The sequence below is a fragment of the Tauraco erythrolophus genome, chromosome Z (genome assembly GCF_009769465.1).
Source record: "Tauraco erythrolophus isolate bTauEry1 chromosome Z, bTauEry1.pri, whole genome shotgun sequence".
Taxonomy (NCBI): domain Eukaryota; kingdom Metazoa; phylum Chordata; class Aves; order Musophagiformes; family Musophagidae; genus Tauraco; species Tauraco erythrolophus.
Genome location: NC_141496.1, coordinates 30,774,982 through 30,797,445, shown reverse-complemented (window position 1 = coordinate 30,797,445; position 22,464 = coordinate 30,774,982). Strand labels below are relative to the sequence as shown.

Sequence of the window (22,464 nt, the reverse complement as noted above, 5' to 3'; positions counted from 1 at the left end):
AGCTCAGGATATGGCTGGCCTTCTGAGCTGCCAGCGGACATTGCTGGCTCATGTTGAGTTTCTCATTGACCAACACTCCCAAATCCTTCTCCTCAGGGCTGCTCTCAAACCATTCTCCGCCCTGCCTGTACTTGTGTTTGGGATTGCCCCGACCCACGTGCAGGACCTTGCACTTGGCCTTGTTGAACTTCATGAGGTTCTCACAGGCCCACCTCTCCAGTCTGTCCAGGTCCCTCTGGATGGCATCCCTTCCCTCCAGCGTGTCCACAACACTGCACAGCTTGGTGTCATCTGCAAACTTGCTGAGTGTGCACTCGATCCCACTGTCCATGTTGCCGATGAAGATACTAAACCGCATTGGCTCCAATACCGACCCCTGAGGAACACCACTCATCACTGGCCTCCACTTCGACATCAAGTCTTTGAGTGCGACCATCCAGCCAACTCCTTATCCACTGAGTGGTCCATACGTAAAATCCATGTCTCTCCAGTTTAGAGACAAGGATGTCGTGTGGGACAGTATCAAATGCTTTGGACAAGTCCAAGTAGATGACGTCGGTTGCTCTTCCCTTATCCACCAACACTGTAACTCCATCATAGTACGCCACCAAAGTTGTCAGGCACAATTTGCCCTTAGTGAAACCATGCTGGCTGTCACCAATCACCTCCTTATTTTCCATGTGCCCTAGTATAGTTGCCAGGAGGATCTGCTCCATGATCTTGCCCGGCACACAGGTGAGACTGACTAGCCTGTAGTTCCCCAGGTCTTCTTTTTCCCCCTTTTTAAAAATGGGGGCTATGCTTCCCCTTTTCCAGTCAGTAGGAACTTCACCATACTGCCACAACTTCTCAAATATGATGGATAATGGTTTAGCAACTTCATCTGCCAGTTCCCTCAGGACTTGCAGATGCATTTCGGCAGGTTCCATGTACTTCTGCACCCACAGCTTGCTCAGATGGTCTCAAACCTGATCTTCCCCTACAGTGGGCGGTTCTTCATTCTCCCAGTCCCTGCCTTTGCCTTCTGTCACTTGGGCTGTGCAGCTGGAGCTCTTGCCAGTGAAGACTGAGGCAAAAAAGTCATTGAGTACCTCAGCCTTCTCCACATCCCAGGTAACCAGGTCTCCCGTTTCCTTTTGGAGGGGGACCATGTTTTTCCTAGTTTGTCTTTTATCACTGACCACCTATGTAAGTTTTTCTTGTTGCCTGTGATGTCTCTGGCCAGATTTAATTCTATCAGGGCTTTAGCTTTCCTAACCTGAACCCTTGTTGCTTGCACAATTTCTCTATATTCTTCCCAGGCTACCTGTCCTTGCTTCCACCCTCTGCAGGCTTCCTTTTCGTGTCCTAGTTGGTCCAGGAGCTCCTTGTTCATCCATGCAGGCCCCTTGGTGTTCCTGCCTGACTTTCTTTTTGTTGGGATGCACCGCTCCTGAGCTTGGAGGAGGTGATCCTTGAATATTAGCCAGCTTTTCTGGGCCCCTCTTCCCTCCAGGGCTTCCTCCCATCGTACTCTACCAAGCAGATCCCTAAAGAAGTCAAAGTCTGCTCTCCTGAAACCCAGGGTAGTGAGCTTGCTGAGCACCCTCCTTGCTTCCCTAAGAATCTGGAACTCCACCATTTCATAGTCACTACAGCCAAGGCTGCCCTTCAGTGTCACTTTCCCCACCAGCCCTTCCTTGTTGGTGAGAACAAGATCCAGCAAAGCACCTCTTCTAGTTGGTTCCTCTATCACTTGGAGAAGGAAGTTATTTATCATCAATGGATTCCAGGAACCTCCTGGATTGCCTATGCCCTGCTGTGTTGTCCCTCCAACAGGTATCGGGGTGGCTGAAGTGCCCCAGGAGGACCTGGGCTCATGAACATGAGGCTGCTCCTATCTGTCTGTAGAGGGCCTCATCCACTCAGTCTTCCTCATCACATGGCCCGTAGCAGACTCCCACTACTATGTCATATGTATCAACGATGTCATGAAGTAGGACACTTGGCACAGTGCCACCCACTGCACTCAGTGTAAAAATTTAGATAGTCAAAACTGGTTTTATATACAATGTTTTTCATGCATGACAACTGACCTTTTCTTCTAAAATTATATAAAAAATATTTAAGAAACGGATGACATCACATATTTCTACGAACAACAATGAAAGAAGAGGAAGAATATTAAAAAGCTTAACAAAAACCAGCAAATAGTTGAACTGAGATAAAGTTACAGAACAACCAACTTGTCACCGATTATAGGGCTAAACAGCAGTTCAAATCTCCAAGCTGAGAACTGATACCTGCAGAAGAGCCAACCATTATTCCTTGATATTTTGAAGTAGCCTTAATAAATGAGACTCAATAACCTGTTGAACTAAAGCAGAGAAAAAAAACAAACAGGTTAATCGGTGTTCAATGTTTTTTCATATTTTTAATGTTGTACTATTTTTTCCCGGCAGATGACGACTTGTCCTGTACAACCATTTAATAAAAAACAGACAGGAATAAATTCACTCTGAGAAGAGTTTGCATTCCTTCAGAAATAAAAGCCTCATACAATGCAAAACCAATACACCCAGTAAGGCAGATGATGTTTTTTTGGAGGTGATGATCTGTTCTCTGGTTTGAATAGGCAGATAGCATAAGGAAAGCAAATTTTTAAGCCTGTAAATGGCAAGTAGGCAAAAACGTTTATTAGAAACTACTTCTGTGGAATATTTTGAGATTGAACTCTTGAAGTAGTTCTACATCTAGATATCTGTGAAGTTACTGTCTCCTCCATAAGCACAGGGCTCTGCTTGGAGGAGCTACATGTGCAGCGCTGAGCTTATTTTTGGATTCAGTTCATTTCTGTACTGGCAGACATTTCGCAGCTTTCAAAATGAAGGCAGCACGAGGGAAAAACAATGAAGAGTCTCTCTTTGCCTCTGTTTTCCAGAATCAAGTAAGGTAGCTTAATTCATTGATCCCAGCACTATTACTGTGCGCCTCCAAGATAAACTAGAGCTAGAGCTAGTCTGACAGGGGAAGAAGGTTTTGCAAACTACATCACATCATGCCAATCAACAGAACGCCAGGATGAGCTGTTCAGGAAGGCTGCAGGCCTCCTACATCGTCCAGTGCAACACACACTCCTTTGCACAGAGTGGGGTAGCAGCTCAGATCCCCTTGTCTGGATCACGGCTGCATCAGCCCTACACACTATTATTTGTGCCCATAGATGTAGATCCAGGTCAGTGACATTTTCTTACCAGGTACCGGGCTTTCAGAGACAGGGATGGAAACTCCTGCTCATTTGGGGCCAATACATTTAGGTGTATTAAGACTTGTAGGATAGGGACCTTCTTACAGCTGCAAAACCTCTGCTAGCAGCTACACAAAAAAGGAGCAGTAAAAATAAAAAGCAAAGAATTTACATTTGCAATACTCACCACTCCGATAGCCCAAGGCTACAGCCAAATCCATGGAATTATAGCCAGCATCTGTTTCGATGGTTGGATCAGCACCACTTTCTATGTAAAACAGGAAGAGAAACTCAGATTTCTGACAATGATAACTGGTAGTACGTTATTACTGATAATTCGGTTTGGACAGTCTGCTTACCGAGGAGAATTTTTACACATTTCACATGGTTCCCATGTACCGCATATAGCAGAGGTGTGCCTCCATTCTGCAAAAGCAGAGAAAAGCCTTAGACCCTTAATGATCGAGCAGTCTGCAACTGCAATTCCTTAACACACCAGTATACTTCTATGTATCAGTAAGAGACTTCACAGGTTTTATAAAAATGAGGTTCCATTTTGGTTCTTTACAGCTTTCATCTTTTTTGTCCACTGTTTAGACGATAACGTTCACCCTTCTGCAAGGACTCAGCGTTACTCTCCTTTTATCAAGAAGTCAGAACTAGTAGGGCCAACTTCTCTCATCCTTTGGAAGTTTTCAAACTCTATTTCTATTTCAAACTATTTCAGAAGAGGAAGAACAACTTTCAAACCCAAGCCAGTGCTGTGCCCTGTTTCAAATTTATAACCAAAGCACCCTCTGACATAAAAAACAAGCTACAGCCTTACCCAGTCATACTCATTGACATCAACTCCACAGTCAAGTAGCATTTTGACAATATCTGTGTATCCTTTACTGCAAGCTAGTGAGAGGGCACTTTCTCGCCCTTTCCCCAAAATCTGAGGATCTGCACCCTGAAAATAATAATTAAAACAAAAAAATCAAATTAACCATGCTTTTTTTTTAATGTCAGGTTTTACACAGAACTTAGGTTTAAAACTTTAAAGCGTATAGCAGCATCGACAAACTTAGGAATGCAAGTTGAACTAAAAAGTAAATAAATTTAAAATGAAGTGTGTTTTTTTCCTTACGTTCTGGAGGAGAAATTCCACTACTGCTATCTGCCCATGAGCTGCAGCCCACATCAGAGGGGTAAATCCTTCTTCATCCTTATGATTGATTACATTTTCTGTTTAAAGAAAAACATGCAACTTAATAACCACTTTCACTAATGCACTGTATGAACTGGTGAAATGCGTTGACATACCCATGGTGCATGGACTGAGGTACCAGTGTGTCCTAAAAGTCATTCTCATCTTAACTTTAAAAACAACATTTTTCCACTGGTGGTGCAAATATCTTTGTACGAGAAATAAAAAACCATCCAACTGACCAAAGTAAAACTTAATATTTGGGTTTATTTATTATTTTTTAAGCTTTATAAATCAAGCTCTGTTTTTACTCAGGAATGTTACAAGTTGTCTGTAAGCTGGGCTTTACCTCTGGAAAGAACAGGACTGCTTGAAAAATAATTAGGTACATTCTGTATTATACTGTAGAAAATGTTTTTTTCAATAGAGTGAACCTTACAATCTTGTAGAGAATTAGCTTATAAAGCAATATAGACAGTATAACTCCATTCCCCTCAAAGTTCATGTAATTAATAGGATGTTTTGTGGAAACAAAATTAAGGTCTACTTCTAGTGCAGCTGGAAGAAGGAAAAAGGACTTATTTTAACAATTGGCTGACTGAAATAGTTGCATTGGATTTTCTTTAATAACTAAGTTATTACTAACTTAAAAAAAAAAAATCCCTATGCTTATCATAGCACCATGTGTTTTTAACTGTTTGCTTTCCATATACATGGCTCGTTACAAAGTATAGAGACTCAGCAACTCATTACCTGCTTTCTAGTAAACATTTCAACAAAGATGCACTGAAAGCATGGCTGATTACTAATAGTACAAGAATATTCTATTAATGGTACTCAAATACGTTATGTAGAGTTCAAATTTTGTATATATATTATGGACACACAAACATCAGACTGAAGACTATCACAGAACTCAGAAGGAGTAGCACTACTATATTGCAGGTGTGAGCCATGGCTTAAATTACCACCATATAGCTCTATATGTTGACTGATTAAATAGAACTGGAAAGCCACCATTAATAGAAATATGTTTTAAATTAAAAACATAATTTTAAAACCCCAAAAAACTCTTCTGACAGAACTAACAGATTCTCCTTTCCTCCTCCTTTCTCCCCAGTTATACAGGTAGTTTTCATGGACTACTTATATAACTGGGAGCAGGGGGAGGAAAGGATTTAGCTAAAACTCCTATGAACACTAATATTTAATTTAAAACCCAAATCATACCAATGAGTTAATAAAGGCTAATGTGAAACAATGATCCACATCTACAAAGAAGAGATATACCTCAAATATCCTTCAATTTGTACCAGAATTGAGGACATCTTTAAATACAGCTTTGGGGGAAAAGTCAAGCACAACAGGGTATAAACACCCCAAAGAAAAAAGGAAGCCATTTAACCTCCCTCTGTCTCACCTTGTTCAATACGTGTGGCCAGATACAACATTTCTCCCTGAGCAGCCAGCTGATGAACCGATAAAGCTGCAAAAAGGGAAGCAAACACACGAGTTACACCAATTTTCATTCTGCTCTGTTTGAAGCTGGGCATAACATGTCCATTGGCTTCAGCAGTACAGAAATTGGATTTAAGAGGGTAGAAAGGTTTTGCCTTACACTCTGAACTGGAATCACTATCTTAAAAATGGAAGTTTCCAGAGTTTCACAGTTTTAGGTAATTTTTTAACCAATGTATAAATCATACTACAATGCAAAGGTAATTTGCAAGGCAACATGTCAATGCCTCTACGCTAACGCATGCAGCATGGGTAAGAGGAGCAAGAGGAAGCCAGTCAGTCTCACCTCTGTGCCCAGCAAGATCATGGAGCAGATCCTCCTGGCAACTATGCTAAGGAACATGGAAAATAAGGAGGTGATTGGTGACAGCCAACATGGCTTCACTAAGGGCAAATCCCGCCTGACTAATTTGGTAACCTTCTATGATGAGGTTACAGTATTGACGGATAAGGGGAAGAGCAACTGACATCATCTACCTGGACTTGTCCAAAGCATTTGATACTGTCCCACATGAAATCCTTGTCTCTAAACTGGCGAGACATGGATTTGATGGATGGACCACTCAGTGGATAAGGAATTGACTGGATGGTGGCACTCAAAGAGTTGCAGTGAACGGTTCAATGTCCAAGTGGAGGCCAGTGATGAGTGGTGTTCCTCAGGGGTCAGTACTGGAGCCAGTGCAGTTTAACATCTTTGTTGGAGACATGGACAGTGGGATCGAGTGCACCCTCAGCAAGTTTGCTTGGTGACACCAAGCCATGTGGTGTTGTGGATACGCTGGAGGGAAGGGATGCCATCCAGAGGGACCTTGACAGGCTGGAAAGGTGGGCCTGTGAGAACCTCATGAAGTTCAACAAGGCCAAAAGCAAGGTCCTGCACGTGGGTCGGCACAATCCCAAACATAAGTACAGGCTGGGCAGAGAATGGATTGAGAGCAGCCCTGAGGAAAAGGACTTGGGAGTGCTGGTGGATGAGAAGGTCAACAGGAGCCAGCAATGTGCGCTGGCAGCTCAGAAAGCCAACCGTATCCTGGGCTGTATCAAAAGAAGTGTGGCCAGCAGGTCGAGGGAAATGATTCTGCCCCTCTGCTCTCGTGAGACCCCACCTGGAATACTGCGTTCAGCTCTGGAGTCCCCAACACAAGAAGGACATGGAGCTGCTGGAGTAGGTCCAGAGGAGGGCCACGAAGATGATCTGAGGGCTGCAGCACCTCTGCTATGAAGACAGGCTGAGAGAGTTGGGGCTGTTCAGCCTGGAGAAGAGAAGGCTTCGGGGTGATCTTATTGCAGCCTTCCAGTACTTAAAGGGGGCCTGCGGGAAAGCTGGAGAGGGACTTTTACAAAGGCATGTAGTGATAGGACAAGGGGTAATGGCTTTAAACTGAAAGAGGGTAGATTTAGATTAGAGATAAGGAAGAAATTCTTCCCTCTGAGGGTGGTGAGGCACTGGAACAGGTTGCCCAGAGAAGTTGTGGATGCCCCATCCCTGGAAGCGTTCAAGGCCAGACTGGATGAGGCTTTGGGCAACCTGGTGTAATGGAGGGTGTCCCTGCCCATGGCAGGGGGGTTGGAACTAGATGATCTTTGAGGTCCCTTCCAACCCTAACCATTCTATGATTCTATGAACATGTTCTCTTCTCTGCTGCTTGGTCAGCAACCCAAGATCACATTAAGAATCTTTATCAAATGCAAATAAGCCTCTTTTAATAAATTAAGGCTGTGTAGTTTAAAAATTACATCTAAAAGAGATCACATGCCATCAGGAGACCTGTTCAATAAAGCCTGTAGCATGACTCTTGCTCACTATGATGTGGAATAGATCAGACATTACAAAACTATACACAATATAACATCCACAGGGAAGAAAAAGGTTGTTGTTATTTTATTTTTTTTTTAATAAGAAGTACCCAGCATTAAAAGCAGAATAATTCTTAAGAGATTATGAAGAAAAAATATCTGATCCCACAGTAAACTCTCCACAGATGTGTGGCTTTGATAGTTACAACTTACCGCCGGTCTGAAAAGTGCTCTAATAAATTATCCGCATTATACAGTAACAAAATTAGCTAATGATTACATAACACGTATACGTTCACTGTCCTTCTCCTACTCACTACATGAAGTTTGATTTTATGTTTTTTTTTCAGAAAGACTGCATTTTTTTTTGCTCAGAGGCCTATGTTGCAGCTCCAGATTAATTTTTCCCATGCAAGCGGCCTTTTTTTTTAAACATTAGACTTACAATTTATAGAAGAAGGAAATTATAGATAAATGACTTATAAAGAATATGCTTGACAGTAAGAGTAACAAAACTCCATAAATAACACTTCCTTCCTGACCTTCAAGATCTGTGACAATCAAGACACTTGCAGTAGTCTGTAGCACTTACTGATCATCTAATTTTAATAAATTTTACAAGATGCACAAGTTCTGGAAACAAGTATATAAAGCACATTAACTTAAAGCTTACAAAGAATCAGCAAAATCTTTACCTATATTTTTAAAATCAAGAATTGGATACTTTCTGGAAAACATACTTCAGTCATGATTTCAATACAGCAAGTGGATTACTATTGTATAGTTGGAACCATGTGAAATCAGACAAGACTATCTCAATTTTTTCCTCCTGTATTAAAGTTCATTACAACACCAAAGAAAAAAAAAAAAAAAATCTGTCACGCATCTAACATACAGTTCACAAAACCATTATTAACAGTAAGGCATAAAGATACTTACAGTTTACAAGCAGAGGTGTTGTAGAGACTTCGTTTCCCCTGTGTTTGTTAGTTAGGGTAGTTGATTGTTTTATTGGTGAGAAATGCTTAGTAGTTGACGGAGTATAAACATGTCTTACTTGGATACCAGGGGAAGGAGAAGTGTGGATGTTGCATTCAGCTACATTGAACAGAGAAAACAGACAGGGTTTTAGTATTAGTGAGAGCATTAAAAGCAAGCCACAGATTCTAAGTCAAACTAGAAAGCACCAGCATCACAAGATCTTTAAAACCCACGTTAAGTAAGCTTTGTGACACGTGCTTTTTCCACCGCATGTTGCGCGACTTGAACAAAGGGCTGTATTCATTTCTAGCATGAAACAATGCTGCCAACCCACACATTTGGTATGGTGCGACGCCACCTAGAGACAAGCTCAATGAGGTAAGCCTTTGTCTAGGTTTTCAACACGCCTGGCATTGATTTATCAGGTAGGATGGCTCTACTTAGCCTGTTACATCCTTACTAATACCCTCCAGTGCAATAACATGATGCAGCTCTGGTCAGCCATGCAGTCAGGTAACTGCTCAGCTCACCCCTTTGCCTGCTCCTTAAGTAGTCCACTGCATGGGTGAAGATGGCCTTCACCCATTTTCTTCACCAGGCGTTTTGCCACCTCTGTTGGATAAGATTTTAACTGCATTATGAATGTTTTATGAATACTTGTCCAGCAGGAAGAGAGATATTCCACACTAATTGACGTATAATGCAACAGCAGGTCACTGCTTAGAATTCAAGAAGTCATTCCGTGCTGCTGCGCTCATCTGTACTAACTTCTCTCTCTCTCTCTCTCTCTCCCCCCCCCCCCCCCCCCCCCTCTCCCCCACTCTCTCTCATCTTGGCTTCTAATTCTCAGAACTAGCTTTTGGTTTTGAGAAGCAGCTGAGAAGCCAAATAATTTTTCAGAAGCTAACTGATTAAATACTGGAAAGACATACTGAAGGATAAAACTCCATTATTGGCTAAATTGATTTGACACCAGCGTGCACTAGTAATTAACGACTGGAAGTTAGTTAATACGCACACTGAATTCACGCTGTAGGGTACTTCAGGATCCTAAAGCCAATGACGAATTCAGGGAGAGAAACAATTAAAAGAAGTAGAGGGTAACAGGCTGAAAAGAAAACTACATTTTGTTTGCCAGTCAAACAGCTACAGCTGATGTGATCAAATTAAGAGTCCTACCAGGGAATTTTGACCTGCGGACCCTGGATCCGCAGGACTACTTCTAAGGGGTTCACGAATGTCACCTAAGGAAAACCACCCTATCGCTGATGGGTCTAATTTTGCCATTCAGGTCTGCAGCTCCACTAGTAAGCACTTGGGGCCTGCAAACCAAAAAGTCTGAAAATGACAATGGCTGAACTGCAGCGAAACAATACAAATCAGAGAAACCATCAAAATCCACAACAGGTCTGTCTGTATTTGTGTTTGTTACAGGAAATGGGTCAAATTCAACCTCGTGAAAAGATACATCACTAACAGTCTGAAACATGACAGTGAGCACTGGAAACCACAATTGTTAAGGAGAAATAGATGGAAGTCCTAATTCTGTTCTCTATTGATATGCTCAGTCATGAAAAAGCACAGATCAATTCTGATGAAGCTGCCCAGCAGTGGCTGCAGATTAGCTGCAGGGATCTGGAACTGGAGCAAAATTTGCTTTCAAGTAGTGTGAACGTGAACTGGCAAGCCAGTTGCTACAACTGTAGGCTTTGTACAGCCATATTGAAAAAACAAAGTCAACTGCATGACCTATGTTATTCTGTCATCGTACTAGTGGAAAGATAGAACATGCTGCAGAAAGCTACTAAAGTTGCATGGTCATATAGTGATTTCAGTAGTGTTTTGTAAAGATACACACATTCCACAATGGGTAGCATGTTGTAGGACGTGCTACACAAAAGAAGTAAGCTTGTTTTCATAATCAGCACCAGCTCTCACTAAATTAAATTAGAGACTTTTTACGCCACTACTTTTTCAATCAAAAAATAAGTTAAAAAACAATCTGGAGGAAAATTACTTTTACACTGATAATCCGTTAAGCATATAATAAAAATGTTAGGGGAACAAATCTTAGAAAACTATTACTGATTAACACACATATAAGACAGAGTCTTTTTTTTAAAAACATAACAGCTTAACAGGATGACACTGTCCACACATAACAATTTGTACCATAAAGTTCAACCTTTAAATAAGACAGATGCCACTTCAAGATCGGAGTTAACTTGGTCTTGAATATTTTTGCTGTCCTCCTCATTCAAAGATTTCACAAATCGTGAGCAGACATTCATATCGAATCTATTGGGCAAAATGAATTTCATTCCCATGGTGACACTCTGAGCTGGGCCTTCCTCTGTGCTAGAGTCAAGCTGATGCTCCACTTTAATGTCCGGCATGGGTGGAAGGCTGTAGCTAGTGGGACATTCTTCTACAATTAACTGGGCCCCAGCATCTAAGTTTGTTGAAGATGCCACGGCCTCCATCACGCAGAAGTTTTATGCAAAATGTTTCTTCACAGTTTCTAGCCAAAAGCAGTTCTGGCCAACCAAGCTGTATCTAAAGTGATCCGGATGTTTGAACAACCTGCAACTGAACACACGTAACATCGGTTAACAACATTCTGGTGAAGCAACGCATACAAGTACACCACGCTTGGCTGTGTTTCAGCTGACAGCATTTGGTTTTGACAGTCAAAACCTCGGGGAGGTATCAATCTTACTGCTGTCACAAGCCATGGACCAAATCCTGCCCTTAAATTTTATCCTTAAATGGATATTTAAGCCAAATTCCATATCGAAGCCAGTAGGAGTTCCATCTAGGAGGCATTTCAGAGTACTAGTCCGGCCGCAATAAAAAACCCAGCACCACCAACCACGTTTATACTAAGACAGGAACACGTTATAAGAAGATTACTTTATTGCCCCAAAACATTACGACTTGAAGGAAAAGTTGAAGTGACTTCATGTCCCTTTACGGCTCTAAGTCCTTCCATAACCTGAGTGAAATAAACGGCTTCTACCACGCTCGTTAAGAAAACGACTGATCTCCTTTAGACGGCACAACACCTCAGAATACGCGGGATTCCTGACAGCGCGGCGGGAAGCCCACCGGCGGGGCCGGCTCCGCGGGCAGGCAGAGCAGAGCGGCCCGGCCGCCTCGGCGCTCCCGGAGTCCCCTCCCGCACCGCAGGCCGCCGCCGCCGCCCTCCGCAGCCGCTGCGGAGCACCCGCCACCCGGGAAACCCTCCGGCAGAGCGCGCCCGCGGCTCCGCTCCCCCACACCGGCCTCACCTCGGCGGCGCCGCCGCCGCCGCCCCGGCCGCGGGCGGACAGGGGAAGTGACGTCCTGCGGCCCCACCGCGCCAGGACGGAAGTGAAGCGCGGTGGCCGCGGTGGCGATTGGCTTGGGAGGGTCGCTTCCTGATGACGTACGGCCCACACGTGCGCGGCGGCGCTCCTCGAGGGAGGTGCGGGGCTCGCCATAGCGGCGGCGGCGGCGCGCAGCGTGGCCTTCGCCCCCGAGACCGCGCGGGTCGGTGCGGCCTGGTGCGGCCCTCCCGGAGAGCCACCTGCCCGGCCCGGCCCGTAGGCGGGAGCGCGGCTGCCGCTCCTCGGGCAGGCGCCGCGCAGATCCCCGCCTCGCCCCGCGGCCGCCGCTCCCGCTGAGCCATGGCCACCTATAAGCCGGTGGTGGTCCAGACGGTCCCGAAGCTCGGGGAGAGGATCACGCAGGACACGGTGTACTGGCGGGGCTACAAGGTAGGAAGGAGGCTGCGGCGCGGGGCGCTGGGGACGGCGGGCGGCGGGGCTGGCGCGGGTCGGCGCCCCGGTCCCTGCTTCTTCCACTAGCTCTGGCGGCTTCCCTTGGGAAGCTGTTCTTTAATATCGCCCCGGAACCTGTTAAAACGGCTTCCCAGGAAACGAGGCTGACTTGTGCCCCAGATTGGCCCAACAGACGTAGTTGTCCTGGAATTTTTTTTTTTTTTTTTACTGCTTTCGTGTGAGTAATTAAAGTATTTTTAAACTTGCGTGAGTGAATAAGGTTGGTTTTTCCTCAAAACACGTAATTAATGGGTCGATTGTAATGTGTGAATTGGAAAAAATGATAAGAGCGAAAGTAGCCTGGCAAAAGAGAAACTCGGCAGGATTGTAGTTCAAAAATGACTTGGTTTTAAATGAAACCATGATCTTTCTGTAGGAAAAATAGGTTTTTGTTTGGCCGGTTTTGGTTTTGGTGGTGTGGTTGTGTGCATTTGATGATCTTTATCCCAATTGTTTTAGACACCCGTTCAGATAAAGGAGTTTGGTGCTATAAAGAAAATTGACTTCTCCCCCGTTCCTCCATATAACTATGCCGTCACAGCCTCCTCAAGGGTAAGTGACTTTTGTGACTTTTCTGTGTTCTTCTTCTTCAGTTGGTGTCATATGAGCGAACTTAATGGCTTCTTGTTTTGCTAGATCCACATTTATGGCCGTTACTCTCAGGAACCAGTCAAAACCTTTTCTCGCTTCAAAGATGCTGCGTATTGTGCCACGTACAGAGATGATGGCAATCTGCTTGTTGCTGGCAGTGAGGAAGGCAGCATTCACCTCTTTGACATTAGTGGAAGAGCGCCGCTGAGACAATTTGATGGTCATACTAAGTAAGACAGTGTTGGGTTTTTTTTATTCGTGTGCATAAGCTTGATTGCTGTATTTACTTATGTGTGCTTTGCATGTGGCTGAAAATCTGAATAATGTCGATCTATGTTGCTTGTAACTGTATGTCATGGGTTAGGCCACTCCGGCAGCCAAACCCTACACGCTCACTCACCCTCCCCCAACCCCAGGGATGAGGGAGAGAATCAAAGAAGAAAAAGAAAAGAGACCCGTGGGTTGAGATAAGAACAATTTACTACTACTGCTACCAATATATATATGTACGGATATGTACAAGGATAAATATATACAAATGAGTGATATACGGTGTAATTGCTCACCACCCCTTGACGGAGGCCTGTCTCGTCCTGAACTAATGATCTCGAAACAGATAAGTCCCGATACCGCAATCCCGGATGAACAGGAGGCACGAAATAGAAAGCGAGCGAGAGAGAAAGCACTCTGAGAGTCCTGGAAGGGCAAAAAGCCTTTCTTTCCGGCTGATCCTCACTTTTTTACTGGGTATGACGCTGCATGATATGGAATACTAATTGGCCAGTTTGGCCCTCAGTCTTAAGTTCAAGTACAAATCGTAAGGAGAGTCATGGACTCCCTGTCCCGGCCATGCTCCCCCCTATCCTGTTGTGCTCCTGCACACTGGCAAGAACACGGCAGCTGAAAAGTCCTTGAGACCTCAGTGCCAACTATAAACATCAGTGCGCTGTCAGCGTTCTTCTCAGAGCCAGCCTCTGAGTAAAACCAAAACACGGAGCTCTTCCAGCTGCTAAAAAGAAGAGCTAACTCTGTCCCAGCTAAAACCAGGACACTGTCTCACATAGATTTTACTGAAAAGTAGATTTTGAAATTTAATTCAGAATTGGAATGGCTTTTTAAAATCTTAAAAATCAATTGAGTACATGGAAGAATAAACGCGTTTGCTAATTCAGGTAGATGCCTATTAATATGTTATGTAGACATAGTCTTGTAACTACATGATGCTGGATAAGCACATTTTATTTGATGCTGGCAGGAGAAGAATTCTATAAAAGTGGCTAAACAAAAACAGTGAAGAAATATGCCAGGAGGAGTAGGAATGCCTTTAAAAAAGCCAAAACAGGAACAGTGCATGATGGTGGGGTGGGGTTGAGGTGGGGAAGGAGTTAGAAAAGGAGTTCTGATGTACCAGTGAGAAGACAATGATAACGCTTAGCTTAAACAGATGGCTGTGCTGTGGAAGACCAATACATGTTTTATCTATCTAGGACAGCAACAAATCCCTTTTCACAGGAAAGCACAGACTTTAAAAGTGTTTCTGTTTGAGGTCTGTAGTTGTAGACTGGGTGTTTTGTCCTAACCATGAGGTTAATGGTAACACGATTTAGGGTATCTGTGTTTTCTGTCAAAGTCATTCTCTGCTGGGATGTTGTGATGATAGTACGGATTTAAATAGTGATTTTAAAGGACAAGAAGAGTGTCCAATCCAGTTGTACTTAAAACTCACTATTATAATTTTTTTCTAAAGGACAGTGCTAGTACACAGACCTCTGTGTAACAAATGCAGAATTTACAGCTTTTGAATGAGCATCTAGTAGACCTGTAAAACCTTTTAAGGCAGATCATATCAATGCTTAGGCAAGCATCTGTCAGCATGACCCTTTTCTGGCTGGAAATATAAAAACTAAAGTGTTTTTAAACTCTAAAGTGAGGCTTTGTAACTTCCAACAGTAAATACTTTGCACTTTTAAGTTAGCAAGAATACTTTAATAAGCTTTTCATACAGACTAACTGTTCTAGAAACAAGTATATATCTTAACTTTGGATATTGTGGACTTTGTTTTCTAGAGCTGTTCATGTAGTGGGTTTCCTGTCTGATAAATACCGGATATTTTCTGGTGGTGATGATTATTCGTCAAATCTGTGGGATATTCCGAGTGCTACAGAGATCGTCTCATACAGCGAACATACTGACTATGTGAGATGTGGCTGTGCAAGTAAAGTGAATGCAGATGTCTTTATAACAGGTTTGATTTTCTTTTTTATATATGCTTCTTTTGGATTGAATTGAAGGAAAATGCAGAAAGATAGTTTTTCTTACAGTAGGATCTTAAGTATGGTAAGAAGAATTAGGTTGCCTGAAGGCTGTGAATTAACCAAGGTAAACCACAAAGTGTTCTAAGCATATGGTTTAAAACTGTTTCTGTTTGGCAGGAGCTCCTTTAGATTGTAGGACATGGCTGTTTTAGTTCCTGAAGTAACTGAAATGGTGAAACTGAAGCCATTTATGGTGTTTGCAGGTTCCTATGATCACACTGTGAAACTATTTGACGCACGAACAAAAAGTAGTGTCATGACAATAGAACATGGCCAGCCTGTGGAGAGTGTGCTTCTGTTCCCATCTGGTGGGCTTCTAGTGTCTGCAGGTACGTCAGTAAAATCAAATTTCTTTTCTGTGGCCTTAATTTGAGAAATATTTCAGCGCTGCTGTTTTATGTAGTGTTTTTGTTCAGTAATGAAGGGGTAGTTGATGCAACAGCTGGGTTTCTCAAAGTTCTTCGTTAAGAATTTGTGTTGATCTGGAGGGTGAAAGTAGAGGTCTTTTTGTTTCTGATAGTCATTTTCTTGTAGTTGGTCTGAAAAAAAAGACATTTTTAATGACAAGATACAGACTTTATTAGCTCAGTGCTAAAGTGAAGGAATGAACATACTTAAGAAGTTTTGAAAAGATGGGGCTGTATCTTTCTCTTAATGATGGCAAAGCTTTTAAATCTGTTCTTGTCATTGCATCAGAGGTCCTGTAGCCCAGTGGTATCTAGATTATTTTTGGTGAAGACTATGTTGAATCATTCAACTGTGCCTGCAGAATGGCCTAAAAAAGAGCAGGCTTGTAATATGTCTTGTCCCAGGAGATAGTCGTAATGGATGGGGATGGTGAGTAGATACAGAAAACTCTGTGTTATGAAGGAGGAGCTGTATCACTCTGTCAGAACTTCTCCAGAGAAGTGTAAATGCATACGTATGTCAAACTGTTTTGTGTGCTTCTTTCTCACAGGAGGTCGATATGTCAAAGTTTGGGATGTATTAAAAGGTGGACAATTACTAGTTTCACTTAAAAATCACCATAAAACTGTAACTTGTTTATGCCTGAACAGCTCTGGACAGAGGTTATTGTCAGGATCCCTGGACAGGTTAGTATATTTTGTGGCTTTATTATGATTTAAATCTTGAGAACTTTTTTCCTTTTACACTTATTATACATCAGTGCCAAGCTGTACATGTTTTTTGTGCTTTAACGCTTTTAACTGTTAGGGATACAACTTCCTTGAAAATACGTCTTGTGGCCAAGGTACATACTGCAAGATACATTAACCTTTTCCTCTTATTAGCGTGAACGTTAGTAGGGGTTGCATGTGCCATTTGGGAATGTGCGTGGGGAACTTCTGAATAAGCATTCATTTTTCTGTGAATTTCTAAAGTGACCTTTGCAGTCTCTGTAAAGTAACCATTCTTAACTTTAATACAGTTTAAATAACTGAAAGTATATTAGTATTCACCTTTAAAAGAGCCTATTTTTTATGTCTCTGTGCTGTTCCTTTTTGTACCCAAGGTGCACAGGTGAACTGTGTCCTTGCTCTTTTGTTTGTTTGGGTTGAGTTGTTGAGTAGTGGTACTCAATCTGTTGTCTCAGATATTAGAAATATGAAGTGGTCTGAAATGGCAGTGGTCTGTTCCCCTCCCCTCCCTCCCTCCTTCCCTCCCTCCCATGCTTCCTCGGGCTTTATGATTGCAGAGTATAAGGTGAAGGATCACAGTAGCCGTGCAGTGATTTGTCATTCAGTGCTCACAACACTAACTTTCATACTTGTTGTAAGATAATGTTTTGTTTTACCATTTGTTAAATATTTCCTGCCTTCAATTAAAGAGCAGCTGGATACAAGAATATCTATGGATTTACTTCCAGAAATTGTCAATAGATCTTATATTCAAAATTTAAGAACAGATTTGAAGAAATGCTATCTTAGTGTTTCCTAATAAGCATTGCTGAAGTAAGATAGTAGTAACTACATCTGCCTTCAATTTCTTCTTCTGTCTTTGCCCCTTTTTCATCTTTTTTGGGTAAGGGTAATCCTTTCTTGACTTCTGTGTATCTTTTGACAGAACTTTTCTGTTGCAGGAGAAGTAATAACTAAGAAGCTCAGTGATAGTCTGAAGAATGCTTTGTGTAAATGCTTGGTTTCCTTAAATGACCTATAGAAATTGAAAGTTATGAAATTCCTGTGAAGTGTCTATAGTAAGGCATTAGTAACGAGGTTTTAATCATTGCTCTTCCGTATAGGCATGTGAAGATCTACAGTACTACTTCCTACAAAGTAGTCCACAGCTTTAACTATGCAACATCCATCCTCAGTCTTGCATTGTCGGTAAGTACATTAGAAATCTTTCTAGGCAAGGTAATTACTGATACCTTTTAAGTCACTGAAGTAATTCATTTTTGCTTTCGTTGCTCTTGGGTGTTCTAGAAGAATGCTGTACATGCAAAGTAGGATGACAGAATATATTCCTCCTGAGTAAAAAATGTATTAAGAGGCTTTAAAGGTAATACATTCAGATACCAGATATTATCTCATTAGATCTGTACAAAATATTGTGTTTATCAAGGACAGTATATGTTATAAGGAAAGTACTCAGTTTAGAAGGGAAGTCCCTTGACTTTAGGAAGATTGTACTCATCTTTTGCCTTTTAAGAGCCTTGTGAGTCCTCTTGTATGACAGTGGTAAAAGAAGGAAAGTAGTTCATTTGTTGAAGAAATTTAGAATAGGGAAAACTCGTCTTAAAAGTTGTTGGTGTCAGTTTGATCTGAGGAGGAAAAGAGGAGAGGGCATGAGGTGTGAGCATAAACAAACTCGTTTGCCAAGGCATGTGTCTTACTGTCTGGGAAACAGAAATCAAGAGTCTCATTTCTCTGAAACATGTGTTCCAATGGGTAAGTGACCTGCTGGCCAGAAATTTGGAAGCTAGCACCACTTTTTGACTGAATGCTGTTGTCATGTAGTCCCTGTTATGTAGCCTCTGAAGGACATGTAAAAGGAACTGTGAGGGATCTTTACTACCTTTGCTATTGTCCTGCTCTTCTGGGACATGGGGGAAGGTGTGTGTGGATGGGGTGTCTTCCTCTCTTTATTTCCTACCTTGTTCCCTAGGAAGCTAGAGCTAAATGAGTTTTGGATTGTTTTGATTGAGGTGAAGAGTACAGAACCAAAAAAAACCCCATACCCTTAAAGTCTCTACAGCAGCTGCAAAACGTGCAGTACCTGTATCTTGACATGTCTAGAGCTGTGTATGTGTCTTTTGAAACATAATCTTGTGTTTGTTGTTAACTAAAACCCTTGAGTTGTAAATGATCATATGAGAACGTAAGACTGGCTCTACTGAGTCAAGCCAAAGGCTGGTCTTATTCTAGATGCTGTTTCAAACTATAGCCATTTGTAAATGTGTGTGGAAAACTGAAAACCAGGCAAGTGTGTATGATAGGTTTCCAGGTATTTTCCCAAAATTATGTTCAGATGAGAAGTTAGCTCATCAGAGTGTGTAATTTCTGTGTAATTCAAATAATTTCTCTTACGTAAACCTGCTCAGTTGTCCAGAGCTTGGACAAAATTTACCCTTCACTAGCTTGCTTGACAAGGACTTTCACATTTCTACTACTTGTGTGAAGAATTGTCTTCTTTTGTTCCATTTGAACCTTCATTAGCTTCATCTGATGCCCCTAAGTGAGACACTGACCAGCTGATCTCCATCCGTTCCTGTGATTGTTCTGTAGGCTTTTATAATATCCCTCAATTGACATTTTTTTTCCACGTACTGAAGAGTTCTGTCTCAAATCAAGCCAACCTTTAATTCTTCTTATAGTTTTTTTTGATTCTTTTATTCTGAATCTGCTACTGGTTTTGGAGAATGACTTGCATAGGTTTTAAGATATAGGTAAACAATGGATTTATTCAGTGGCATGATGACTTTGTAGTTTTTATTTCTTCTGCAGTAAATCCTGACACACTTTTTTTTCTCTTTTCTTACTAACAGTTGAGCATTAAGCTAATGTTTAATGTTTTTGTGGAATTACCTGTTAGGAGTAACAGATCAGAAGTCACTATTTTATATGTGAAGTCAGTGTCTTTCTCCAGTGCATCATTTAGAATTGCAACTTGTATTATCAAATACATGCAGCCTTTGTTATGTAGATGAAATTTATACCATCGACTGGTATTTTGAACAACTTTTCACTTGTTTCTCAAAATCCTGTTGTTGCATGATAGCTTTCTCATAGGTGGTGCTGATGTCTCCTGTATGGCATGTAATAGCCAAAGGCATTTGTACAGCATTGAAAAAAAAAAAAAACCAAACCAACTGTCATAGATTATATTTACAGAAGGATGTTAATACATATTTGAGCTTGCTTTACTAGTCAGGCTGTAGTGCCTCTAGGCACTGTTAAAGGTTTATTAGAAGTATAATGTTGCTTATGGTCATAGTCTTGAAGCTGTCCCTGTTCTGAACAAGGTATTTGACCACGGGAACTCATAGAAGTGCCTTCCAACTTAAGTTATTCTGTGATATTGTGATTATAGCCTTATCATGAAGCATAAGAAATTAAACATTTGTGTGGCAGAGCATGCATCCTCAACCTCATCCTTAACTCTGTGATTTCTTCATTTTAGCCTGAAGATGAAACCATAGTCGTAGGCATGACCAATGGGGTGCTGAATGTTAAACACAGAAAACCTGAAGAAAGAGAAAAATCTCAAAAGAAGAGACAGCCAGCATATAGAACCTATGTGAAAGGAAGAACTTACATGCCAAGACAGGTATAGAGGGGTGAGAAAATGTATACAAAAGCACTCCTCAAAATTTCTTTTTTTTTTTTTTGTATGTGCTAAGTTGAAGAAAGGGAAGGGAGGGAAGATACAAAGACATATAATCTTGTTCATGGTAATACATTTAATCAATTGTGTGTGTGTTTGTCTTATTCTGAACTCATCTTTTGATTCTAGGAAGATTTCTGTGTCAGTAAACCTGTAAAACGTGTGTTGAGGAAATACGACAAGCTGCTGAAGACCTTTCAGTCTTCCAAGGCCCTTGATGCAGTACTGGAGGTAAGGCGTTGTTTTTTGTCTCATCAGCATTGTGAGTGGTGATCTGACACAGATTTTTTTCTGTCAAACTGATTTTATTTCAGTGTATAACTAGAAAGTAATAAAACTTCTATGGGTTCCGTTTTGGTTTGGCTAATGTTAGCCCCGTTTTGTGTGTAAAGATGTTGCTTTGGTAGTTAACTCTTCCTGTCTTTGTCCAGCCACCCATCAGGCTTTATACTCCTGAAGTTACAGTTGCCGTCATGCAGGAACTACATCGCAGAGGAACGCTGAGGAGCGCGCTTGCAGGCCGAGACGAGAAGCAAATTAATCTCCTCCTTACCTTTGTGGCAAGGTATTATTATAACCTGAGTTTCCTCTGACTCTTTTGAGACCTGTGTTTCTTAACAGCTTTTGCCACAGTGTCTTGGCAGATCACAGGTGGAACACTAGTACTCTTGAAATCTGGCATGCCTTCTGCTTTCTGATATCAAGGTCTGGGATTTCACTCCTGGTACTGAACTAGTTTATCTGTTAGCACAAAAAAATTTTGCTGATAGTATGATAGAGTATATTTTACTTTGCCAGGCATTCTGCTCTCAGTCTATTATTTTCTGTCTCCTTGATGAAATTTGTGTCTTCATGCATCTTGAGGCTTTTGCCAGGCCTCCAACCTCCACTGCCTTCCTGAAAGGAGTAGGGTAAACACCACATGTAGCTTTCTTTGACTCGCATCTCTGACTGCTGTTCTGTGATGTCTCTTCATGAAGAAAAAATTGTGTGTATGCCTATATGAGAAAGCTGCTTGCTAGTGGGAGGAGGGCATTGGCAAAACTAGTAAAATTGGGATGTCTTCTAATTTTGCAGGCGTGTGATTGAGCCTAGATTTACTCCTGTACTGGTGACTGTTGCAGATATGATCACTGGTAAGTAAAACACAAAAGAGATTCTCAAAGCCATGTAGCTAGCTTGGAAATAAGGTAGAAAGTGCTGAATTTTTAAGAAACCAAACCTTTATGGGTTTGTTTGTAAGTATGAACTCAGTGTCAGGAGAGTGATCCAAAAGGAGATGTTGCCAGTTAAATTTGACCGTCAGTATCTTATTTGCACTGACTGCAGGAAGCCCCTCATAGTCTCAGAGTATCTTTGTACTTCGTGTTGCTATACGTACATAGTACAAGTTCTGCTTGGGTAAAAATTGGGTAAAAGTAGTATTTGACGTCATAAAAATGTCTGTTTCTGTTAGTTTGGCTTACTGTTACTGTGAGTACATATCAATAATTAACTGTTTTCACAACACTGTTAAAAGTTGTCTTATTTGTCCACAGCATTGGACATGTACCAGACTACTTAAATGTATCTCTAATTAGGTAATGTAATTTTCATGGTTTTATAAATGCATAGATTCTTAAGTGACTTTTTTCTTTACAGACATTTATCAGCCTGTGGTTGGGCAGTCAGCGATTGTTGATAGACAATTCTTAAGACTTCAGGAAGCCATAGGAAAAGAGATTGACTATCAAGAGGAACTGCTAGAAGTTTTGGGAATGATGGATACGCTGTTTGCTACTTTTACTGAGAAGAGAGCTGCTTATCTAGAAGAGAACAAAAGTAATGGTCTTACAGAGACCATTGAAACGAATATGAATAACTGACTGACAACCCTCACAATGAATTTTAACAAAAATAATGTGGAGTTGAAATATGTGACCTGTTCTCCTGGTAACTTTTTATAATAATGATTTTTAAAATAAGCCCCTCTATGTTGGAAGTTCTGTCTTCCAAGCTGTTTTTGAATAGTTTGAATTACTGAAGACAGAGAAAGAAGGACGTTTTCAAGATTTTTCCATGTAATATTTTTCAAACAATTGAATTTTGAAGTTATATTCCGAAGTTATGTAACTTTTTTTAAGGAGTGTTTTATGCGTCCAAAATAATTATTTAATTCAGAGAAAGAGTAAAGAATTTTCAGGTTTTATTTACCAGAA

General features: G+C 41.6%; 2 protein-coding genes across 2 annotated transcripts; one reads left to right on the top strand and one right to left on the bottom strand.

Moving 5' to 3' along the window:
* Nucleotides 1-2,211: 2,211 nt before the first annotated feature.
* Nucleotides 2,212-11,284, bottom strand: ANKRA2 (ankyrin repeat family A member 2). Its single transcript, XM_009988031.2, has 8 exons — nt 10,897-11,284; nt 8,670-8,828; nt 5,836-5,901; nt 4,356-4,453; nt 4,053-4,178; nt 3,586-3,652; nt 3,414-3,494; nt 2,212-2,356 (listed from the first exon to the last, which is right to left on the bottom strand). Exons 1-8 carry the CDS (start codon nt 11,192-11,194, stop codon nt 2,301-2,303), a joined length of 951 nt encoding a protein of 316 aa, XP_009986333.1. The 5' UTR covers nt 11,195-11,284; the 3' UTR covers nt 2,212-2,300.
* A 1,069-nt stretch (nt 11,285-12,353) lies between these two features.
* UTP15 (UTP15 small subunit processome component) lies at nt 12,354-22,239 on the top strand. Its single transcript, XM_086629291.1, has 12 exons — nt 12,354-12,469; nt 12,992-13,084; nt 13,169-13,353; nt 15,191-15,369; nt 15,643-15,768; nt 16,398-16,533; nt 17,682-17,766; nt 20,063-20,209; nt 20,396-20,497; nt 20,698-20,831; nt 21,344-21,402; nt 21,908-22,239. Exons 1-12 carry the CDS (start codon nt 12,380-12,382, stop codon nt 22,129-22,131), a joined length of 1,560 nt encoding a protein of 519 aa, XP_086485417.1. The 5' UTR covers nt 12,354-12,379; the 3' UTR covers nt 22,132-22,239.
* The last annotated feature ends 225 nt before the right edge of the window (nt 22,240-22,464 follow it).